Raw genomic sequence first — 9,541 nt, 5'->3', positions numbered from 1 at the left:
GATTACTCGATTAATCGTAAGAATAATCGATAGATTACTCGATTACTAAAATATTCGTTTACAACAGCCCTAATTATTACAATGCTTATAAAATATAATTAATCAAATTTTATTTCTCCTTCATGACGTCAACAACCACCATAACAGTTTGAGTATCTTTTCTTGCTAATAGAACTTGCATAAAAATATATTTTCCTATTATTTATCACAGTCTGTTATTCAATAGGGCAGTTCCAGTATAAAGCAGTGGAAACAAAATACCAACATTAATACATAAAAATAGACTAGGGGTGGACTTAAAGTTTTATTGTGATATTTTGTGGTACTATTGTGATAACGATAGAAGTGACAATAAGAACTATTTATTACTTATAGGTAACTGAACAGTCAACACAAACACTTCTGCTGACAAACAAACCAATGTGTAACACGCTCCTTTACGCCACCAGCCTCATGAAAAAGTTTGATTTGTGTAAATTAACTGCACACAGTAACCGCATTTAATAACATTTTCACATTTTTTTGGATATTTATTGATACTCCATTATTGAACAAACAGTGGATAAAAAAGTAAAATAAATAATCCTGACAGTTTTATAGATTTTTAGAAGTCACTGATTGGAATTTATCATAACGATAAATTAGAATTATTCTAAAAAATTTACTACTATGAATGACAACTGATATGCTAAAAGTCTGCCCCTAAAGTACACATTTAAAATTAAATATAAAACAAATTGAAAACCAGTTTAACAGTATTTGGTTTTATTTTTCATCTCGGTGCTTTTAGCTACTGGGGCTGATGCGGCGCAGAAACGTTCACTCAGTGTTTATCATAGGTCAGCATGCTGGCGATGCCACACAGCATTTATGCTAACCTTAGCATTGTTGCTAATTGTCAGCACCATTCGCCATGATTGGGTCAGATCAGAACACTGGTTCCTTTAAATTCAGAAATGTTCTAGTTGTTTTATATTCTGGAGAACGTTTACATTTTAAAATATAAACTACATTATAAAATTTTAAAAGTATTATTAAAATAATTAAGAGAAAAAAAATAAATATGTGGGGAAAAAATAAGAAACTAAACTTTTTAAAAATTAAATTAAAACTAAATGCTAAAGTAAACTAAGTATAAAAACTAAACAATTAAACCCAAATAAATTTGTGTCCTTCCTGCAGCAGCCTGGTCCATCCCGTCAGTCTGCAGTGTGATTGGCTTCCTGCTGTTCCCTGTGTGTCCACTAGGTGGCCCGGCGGCTTCCAGCAGCACTGCAGCTTCAAGAAAGCGTCCAGAACGCCGGAACCAAAGCAGCCGGAGGGTCCAAGGCTGCAGAACCAGGCCCCATGCCCGCCGCGGTCCCCGGCTGCCCCGCGGGCCTTCAGCCGCCTCGTCAGGCCCTTCCTCTTCACCGTGGGGGTAGGCGGAGCCTGATGATCTCATCAGTGATGTCACAGGTCGCTCTAACTCCAGGTCAGTTCTCAGGCTGCTCCTTCGGCGCGGCGGCCATCTGGCAGTACGAGTCGCTGAAGTCCCGAGTCCAGAGCTACTTCGACGAGCTGCAAGCTGATTGGCTGCAGAAGCTGCGGCCTCAGAAACGAGGAGACGTCCGCAAGGAGGTGAGCGGGTCGGTCCGATCGGGTCGGTCTGGATCGGGTCGGTCCAAATCGACCTGGGAACCTGCTGATTGGCTGCTACTGTTTCAGATCAACCAATGGTGGAACAGCCTGACGGAAGGCCAGAAGACGGTGGCAGGTGAGTCCAGGTGGAGCTGCAGCAGGTGGAGCTGCAGCAGGTGGAGCTGCAGCAGGTGGAGCTGCAGCAGGTGGAGCTGCAGCAGGTCGGCCGACAGGTTCTGACAGGAACAATCCAGAAACAGGCGTTTGAGGGGCAACGTTTACAGAAAACATGGAGAAATTTAATCCAAGAGAATGAGAAGAAAATAAAACTCGTCAGAAACCTGGATTAACCAGATTATCCTGGACTAAATGTAAGATTAACTGGAGAAAAAATCCGTCTGAATCTGGAATAAACTGGAGATAAACCTGGGATTAAAACTTGGATTAAATCTGGGATAAGACAGAGATAAAAACCAGAATAAAAAGATTTTACTCCAGTTTTAGGCTGTGGTGTCTGGAGCTCAGAGATCGGACCAGAACCATTTCCTCCTGGCCGGTTCTGGAGCAGAACTCGGGTCGGGTCTAATCCGACTCAGAGACGCTTCATTTAATCCAGACTTCCTCCTCCTCTTCCTCAGGGATCATCGTTGCCAATGTCTTGGTGTTCTGCGCCTGGCCGCTGGTGCCGCTGCCCATCATGCTCCGCTACTTCACCTCCAGCCCCGCCTCCTGTGAGTCTGTCCTCTGGGCCAACTGCTGATCAGATTATCGATTATTGAAACAGTTGTTAGCTTGTTCAGTCATTGATGAATTATTAACTAGAGCATAAAGAGTTCAATCGGCTGAAACACAGTCAGAGCAGCAGCAGCAGTCAGTGACGCAGCGTGTCCCCTCAGCGGCCCTGTGTGTCCCCATGCTGCTGTCCACCTTCAGCCACATGTCCCTGTTCCACCTGGCAGCCAACATGTACGTCCTGTGGAGTTTCTCCAGCAGCGCTGTCTCCATGTTGGGCAGGGAACAGTTCCTGGCCGTCTACCTGTCCGCCGCCGTCACCTCCTCCTTCTCCAGCTACCTGTGGAAGACGGCCACAGGTCGCTACGGCCCGTCTGTCGGAGCGGTCAGTCCTCTGTCCAACATGTCCTCCTGTCCAACATGTACTCTTGTCCAACATGTCCTCCTGTCCTGCAGTCCGGCGCCATCATGGCCGTCCTCGCCCTCGTTTGCACCAAGATGCCTGAAGCCAAGCTGGCCATCATCTTCCTGCCCATGTTCACCTTCACCGCCGCCAACGTACGAAGCCCCGCCCACTTCCTGTTTTGGTGCTGACCCGGATCCGACCCCCCGCCTCACCTTCTGCCCCTCCCTTTGTCCGCAGGCCCTGAAGGCCATCGTTGCCATGGATACGGCCGGCCTACTGCTGGGATGGAGGTTCTTCGACCACGCCGCGCATCTGGGAGGAGCTCTGTTTGGGATGTGAGTTCCTCCAGAAAGAAAGTACACCCCGCTGCTATAGAAAGAAAGTGTGTGTGTGTGTGTGTGTGTGTGTTGTTGGGCTGTAGTTCCCAGTCTGACCTGAAGGGGGCAGCGCTGCGTTGCTGTGGGCTTCTGGCCTGACCTGCCTGTCTCTCCTCAGATGGTACATCCTGTTTGGACACGAGCTGATCTGGAAGAACCGCGAGCCGTTCGTCAAGCTGTGGCACGACCTGCGGACCCGGAGCGGGGGCGGGCCAGGCGGGCCGGGCGGCGCCGTCTAGGGACCACAACCGGGACTGGACTGTAGAATCATGTAAAGTTGTATAAATGTACAGCCAGCGCTCAACATTGGGAACCTGTGCGTCCGTCTTCTGGGTTCAGATGGATCAGAACCACTGCTGGTCGGGTTCTGATCTGGTATTTCTTCAACCGGATCATGTCTGACTCGGCTAAACATAAACTCCAGGTTCTGATGTTTTTTAGTAAAAAGTCAGATTTCTAGTTTTCTTTGTTTGTCGAGCTGAAGAAGAGTCAGCCAATGAGAGGAGGCGGAGGAGCAGCGATCTGATTGGCCGGAGCTCCATGGCTCTTTATTTATCTCTGTCAAATAAATCTGTAACATTTCCAGAACATGTTCCGACGGTGTCACTGCGCCCTCTGCTGGGCTCGTTATGAACAAAAGAAACCTTTATTTTTGTAATTACATTGTTTATGAGATTAGCTAAAGCTGTTAGACTGATGGGACACTAATTTATAACATGTTTACTCACATCTGATTATTCAACACACACATTTACTTGTTTATTTTGATCACAAAACGCGATTAGATCATAATTATGCTTATTTTTTTTCTTTCAACCATATACTATTTTTATGATCATAATGAAATACAAAAATAAATAAAAATTAGTTGATGGTACAGATAATTTTTTTATTACAGAGTGACATTTATATCCGTGCTCTTATTTTGAAGTTTGGCCCTACTAACAAAACTCAGTAACTATCAAACCGAATGAGTGAAAGTCGGTTCCAAAGAATCACTTCCTAAAGCGCTAGTTACAGGAAGATGTGTAACGACAGATTTAGGCCAGTTGAGGGCGATATACTGTGATGTAGCATATCAAGGTTTATGAATTTAGCGTTAGCTTCTGCTAATTGCCATCTTGGTGTACTGCTTTAGCACTAGCGTCAGCTAGTGTTGGTATTGTGCTTTAGCTAAACTGATGTTCATGATTACTGCTGCAGGGTTAATGTGGCTAACTGCACAGCTAACGTTTTAGTGATTTCCATTACTAGTAACAAGGAGTCTTCTCCAACATTCATGGTAAAAAAATCTTGAAACTTAAACTGTGATATTTTAACTCGAAACGATCAAAATGCTGGTTTGCTCCGACTTTCTCTGCTCTGGTATAAAATCTGATCGAGGTTCAGCCTGATCTGGGCTCTGGTGTCTCCTCAGAGACTGAACTGTAAATGTTTCTGGTTGGGCTGCAGAAAGATCAACCAGCACTGTTTTGTTGTTTCAATACTGAACTCAGCGGGCGGTTTGGCGCGATGAAGCAGGCGTGCAAACATGGAGCCAGTTTGATAAACAGGAGTCTGAAGTCCACCAACCGTCAGAAACCAGAGGAACATTTCTTCTCTCCGATCTGCTGCTACAAAGGTTCATGTCAGAAATACAAAAACTGTCAGAACAACAAATTCATTCTGTCTGGTTTTAAATTGGTTCTCAGGGAATTAAAAAATGAGCGAATAAAGGTTTCACGATGGTGCTGAAGTTGGAAGAGAAGCCAAACGGTCAGAACCAGCAGAATCTCTATAGAGCCAAAACAAGAGGTCAGCGTGGGAGCTGCTGGTGGTGAAACTGGGATCCCTGAGAGTCGATACTGGTGGGTGTGTTCAGCCTCTCCCAGAGTTCATCGACCTCCAGCAGACCTCGATCAGGCCGGGTTCCCACAGAGACGGTTCAGATCCAGCCACAGCGCCACAAAGCAACAGAAAACCTTCATCAGCCCTGAAATCTGAGCAGAAGGTAAGAAACAACCCGGCACCGGTTTGGTCGGCTCAACTGAACCTTTTTAGGGTTGCAGTAAAGACGGACGTGTTGCATTCATGACCCATTTTCAGATCGAGTGAAGACCAAAAGCTCAGGTAGTTTCAGGACAAACCTTCGCTGTTCAGTTTCCTCTCCCACCATCAGATTTAAAAAGTCATCTTTACCTGCTGTTCCCATCTTTTTAGAATTTTTTCAAGCATCTGTTAGTAGTTGTGTATTTATGTGCTGTCAGGTTATTTATTGTACTTACTGTATAATGTTGGGGACGTCAGACATAGTTGACCTAGAAAGACCAGGATCATCAGGTCTGATCTTGCTTCTAGCACCATGGAGAGAGTTAATCTCCAGAAACTGAGAGTAAATAGTTAAATGTCCTAAAGTCCTTTATCAAGTCAGAGGACTCCAAACATTCACGCTACGACGTAGCGGCTCTGACCAAACCGGGTAAAGAGCCTTTCCCAAGGACACAACGGCAAAGACAGGCAGAGCGGGGTTTCAACCAACAGCCCACCAGTTACAGGACAAGGCCAAGCATTGTTGATCTGATGGAGCTTTCCAGATGAACTCACTCAAAGTTTTACTGACTTTGACTGGGCCGTGACTGGGTTGCCGGTTCAAACCGCTGTTCAGTCATTGTATCCTTGGGCAAAACACTCCACCTACTGGAACCATTGGCGCCGGTGTATGGCAGCCTCCACCATCAGGGTGTGAATGGATGAATGTCGGGTAAAAGTGTTTGGAGTCTTTTGGACCTGATAAAGCAGGTACAAACCTCAAAAGCGATAGCACCTTAATTTTAACAGCTTTTAAGTTAAAGGCATAGAGGACCAAGAACGCCACCCTGAGGAACCCCAGAAACCAACATCTGCAGAGGAAGACCACAGCTGCTGAGTCCCTGCAGTCCCTTCATTGTCCGGGTGTGTCTCTGCGTGGACATCGGTCAGCATGGGGGTGTGTCTCCAGGTTCTGGGCCTGGTTCTGGGTGTTGTGTCCTGGTGTCTACAGTCCAGCTCTACAACCTCTCACACTTGGAAGGTGCGTAGCCAGGCAGAGACGGTCACCACCAGCTCCTGGCAGTTTGAAGGCCTGTGGATGAGCTGCGCTGCAACAGCGCTCGGGTCCGTCCAGTGCAGCAAGTTCAAGACGGTCCTGGGCCTCGACTGTGAGTGAAACATTAGCTTTCTGTGATCTAACCTCCTCCAAAATGTAGAATCGAGTCCACCGGACCATCAGAAGAATCATCCTAAAACACACTGATGTTCTGAAACTCCTGGCGTTCCTCTATGATGGCGGATGGGGTGTCAGAGCGCTCACTCTGCGGTTCTCCTGTCTGTCTACAGCTCACCTGCAGGCCTGCAGAGCTCTGATGATCTTGTCTCTGATCCTCGGTCTCGCCTCCATCATCGTCTCCATTCTCGGACTCAAATGCACGAAGATCGGCCGGATGGCGGAGCAGGTCAAGGAGCAGGTCGCCCTGAGCGGAGGAGTCTTGTTCATCCTCTCTGGTACGAAAACCCTGCAGGAAGTCTGGAGAACCAGAGGTCCAGATCAGTTTGTCAGACCAGAGTTCTGGACTGGTACTGCTGGCTTTACATTGCTGTTTCATCCTTCAGGCGTCTTCACCCTGACGGCGGTCTCCTGGTACGCCGCCAGAATCATCAACGAGTTCTATGACCCGTTCCACGCTGGACTGAAGTCAGTGACCTGCAGACGCCTCTGTACCTTCCTGAGTGTGTGTGTGTGTGTGTGTGTGTGTGTGTGTGTGTGTCTGTAACTCTAAGTGTGTGCTGCAGGTTTGAGATGGGTACTGGTCTGTACCTGGGCTGGGCGTCCTCTGGTCTGGCCATACTGGGAGGATCTCTGCTATGCTGCAGCTGTAGGCGGAGCGCCTACACACCCCCTCCGAGGTAAACACCAGCAGACTGCAGCACTGCTTGTGTCCAGTTGGGGGCACTGTGACAAGCTTAGTAGGCTGTTTCTGACCTCTGACCTCTGGCCTCTGCAGGCAGTTCTCCTACCACTCCAACTCCAGTGGTGGTCAGAGCATCTACAAAGCAGCTCCGGCCTCAGAGAGCACCAGCACCAAAGCGTACGTCTGACCTGGCGGTCACCCGCGACCTGATGAACCGCCGCCTGAACCCAGTTTTAACCCTGCCTGAACCTCATCTGAACCCCATCCGAACTTCATCTAAATCCCGTCTGAACCCTACAGTCCCAGAGTCCCGCAGGCTTCTCACTGTCCAACAGCTTCAGAACTCCATAAAGTTCTGCAGAAGCCCGTTTATGACCCGATCATTCAGACAACAGAACATCTAACACAACCCGAGGAACATGATGTTGAACCGTTTGTCCACCAGGTGTCGCCAAAGAGGCGCAATAACGCAGTTAGTTTGGCAGATTAAAACATTAAAGCAGCTCGTTTATTTATTCTGAAAACCAAATTTAGCAATTGGTGTTTTATAATTTCTCTCCAAGTTTTCTCCTGTTTCTCTTTCATCTTGAAGGTGTGTAGTTCACTCTTTTCGCCACCAGATGGCAGCAGATAATTACGTCTGAATCTTAACGGGAACTCCGGTCTGATTATGGATTTATGTCTGTCTCTGTTGGCCCTGAATGTTTTATTTGGTTTGTTTTATATGAATGAAAAATAAAATCAAATGAAAAACAAAAATGCGTCTGGATCATCCGTCTCTGTTGGCTCTGCGTCCATGAACTTCCTCTGACGTTAAAAATGTCCTCTCTGTCTTCTGGATGGTTTATCAGTTCAAACCAAAATGTCTTCCTGCCCTTATAAAACTAAAACTTCATCTGTCTGTCGAAGTGACTAAAATGTTTTGTTTGTGTGTGTTGTAAGTGAAGAAATCTGGTCCAGTCAAAGTAAACGCACAGTTCCTGGTCAGGGCAGATTTCTGTAAGTTTCTGTTTGGTGTAAAATTTAGCAACAAGAAATCAAATTAACATTTTCTTTACTTCATCCATCAGACGGCAGAAACGCTCTCAGACATCCTGTGACTGGTGCGTTCATGTCCGCTAATGTGCTAACGGTGGAGCTAATTTCTTGTTTAGCACTTTTGCTAACTTTGAAAACATTTAACGCACTTAGGTTCAACAAAATAAATTTTTATAGATACTAAAGCAAGAGCTAATTTTCTTGTTTTGCAAACTTTCATATAATTAAAGTTTGATATCTGTGTTTAAGTTTTGGTTATCCACTGTACGTTTATAATCATGCTCTTATTCTGAAGGGTGCTTACGCAGCAGTTCCGTTTCTTCACGTTTTACCACTGAATGTCTGAGGACATTGGAGAACATGTAGATTATGATGTGGTAATTAAGCTGGTGCTTGAGGGTTGTGATCTTTCAAAGGCAGGAATAATTTGTAGTTAGCGTGTTAGCATTAGCTCCTGCTATGTTTTTAGCGTTAGTAGAACCGAAGTTCACTGTTTTAGGGTTTAGCGAGCGGTGCTGCCCACTGCTGGGACTGAGTCTGCCGTCTTGGTGATAAACTTCACCTGAACAAGCAGAACGGTCAGAATCAACAGTTTCAGAGCAACCAGACGGAGTAAAACGGGTTTTTAGAGACAACAGAAAGCTACCGGTTCTGACCCGTTCTGGTTCCAACAGAGGTCCAGTCGGCTGGAGGCCCCAGAAATCTCTCATCACATTTTAATGGAGGGAAATCTTATCCAGCCGCTCCCTGAAGGAACGCAGGAGGAAAGGAGTGTGTTGTTATTCCAGCAGTATATCACATGAAAACAGGAACATGCCTGAATTCAGCCGCTAACAGATCCATACGTTATCCAGCTGGAGCTCAGTTAATAATCTGAATAGTGTGGCAGGCATTTATATTAAAACTTCAGCACAGATGTTGAACTTAACAAAACAGCCAAGAAAATTAATTTAGGGGAAGCTAAGAGTGCTAAACGTTTTCAAAGTTAGCAAAAGTGCTAAATGGAAAAATTAGCTCCACCATTATCGGATTAGCAGAAGTTCCCACTGTGTTCCCACAGTGGGAACACAGTAAATACCGTTTTTCTTTTATTTTAGTCCCTCCAGAAGGTCCAGGGTCTGAAACCATCACAGCTCACCTCAGTGAATCAGCTAACTGGTACCATGGATAATTAGATAACCAATGCTGTAATGAGTGTGTGTGCGTGCGTTTGTTTGTAATACCTTGTGGGGACCAATTGCTCCTCGTGGGGACCGGAGCCTGGTCCCCACGAGGGGAAACCCTGTTTTTGGGTCAGGGGTCAGAGTTAGGGCTAAGGTATGAATTGAGTTTTGGTTGGTTAGGGTTAGGGAAAGGGTAAAGGTCAGGTTTAGGCTGTAGAAATGAATGGAAGTCAATGGAAAGTCCCCACAAAGATAGCAACACAAACATGTGTGTGTGTG

General features: G+C 46.1%; 2 protein-coding genes across 3 annotated transcripts in view; both read left to right on the top strand.

The window, feature by feature from the left end:
• parlb (presenilin associated, rhomboid-like b) overlaps positions 1–4,012 on the top strand; it is a 5,528-nt gene extending 1,516 nt beyond the window's left edge. Inside the window, exons 2-9 of the mRNA XM_007570659.2 lie at positions 1,249–1,420; positions 1,480–1,620; positions 1,708–1,756; positions 2,259–2,351; positions 2,517–2,737; positions 2,809–2,910; positions 2,996–3,093; positions 3,254–4,012. Of these exons, the coding sequence (XP_007570721.1) occupies positions 1,249–1,420; positions 1,480–1,620; positions 1,708–1,756; positions 2,259–2,351; positions 2,517–2,737; positions 2,809–2,910; positions 2,996–3,093; positions 3,254–3,374 (997 nt within the window). The 3' untranslated portion in view covers positions 3,375–4,012. The remainder of the gene's footprint in view (positions 1–1,248; positions 1,421–1,479; positions 1,621–1,707; positions 1,757–2,258; positions 2,352–2,516; positions 2,738–2,808; positions 2,911–2,995; positions 3,094–3,253) is intronic.
• Positions 4,013–4,563: 551 nt separating this feature from the next.
• On the top strand, positions 4,564–7,820 carry cldn15lb (claudin 15-like b). Of its 2 annotated transcripts, XM_007570657.2 has the most exons (6): positions 4,564–5,125; positions 5,953–6,311; positions 6,490–6,654; positions 6,763–6,844; positions 6,943–7,056; positions 7,155–7,820. In XM_007570657.2, exons 2-6 carry the CDS (start codon positions 6,095–6,097, stop codon positions 7,246–7,248), a joined length of 672 nt encoding a protein of 223 aa, XP_007570719.1. In that variant the 5' UTR covers positions 4,564–5,125; positions 5,953–6,094; the 3' UTR covers positions 7,249–7,820. The 2 variants fall into 2 exon arrangements, with proteins under 2 accessions (XP_007570719.1, XP_016536491.1); XM_016681005.1 differs by lacking the exon at positions 4,564–5,125 and having other exon boundaries at positions 5,362–6,311.
• The last annotated feature ends 1,721 nt before the right edge of the window (positions 7,821–9,541 follow it).

This window comes from Poecilia formosa, unplaced genomic scaffold, assembly GCF_000485575.1.
Source record: "Poecilia formosa unplaced genomic scaffold, Poecilia_formosa-5.1.2 Scaffold265, whole genome shotgun sequence".
Taxonomy (NCBI): Eukaryota; Metazoa; Chordata; class Actinopteri; order Cyprinodontiformes; family Poeciliidae; genus Poecilia; species Poecilia formosa.
The sequence above is the reverse complement of the archived record's forward strand: the minus strand, read 5'-3'. Positions and strand labels throughout refer to the sequence as shown.

Coding starts and splice junctions, on each gene's coding strand:
- cldn15lb (XM_007570657.2), top strand. CDS start 6,095: ATGGGGGTGTGTCTCCAGGTTCTGGGCCTGGTTCTGGGTGTTGTGTCC. Junction 6,655..6,762: donor AGTCTTGTTCATCCTCTCTG/GTACGAAAACCC, acceptor TTCATCCTTCAG/GCGTCTTCACCCTGACGGCG. Junction 7,057..7,154: donor GCCTACACACCCCCTCCGAG/GTAAACACCAGC, acceptor TGGCCTCTGCAG/GCAGTTCTCCTACCACTCCA.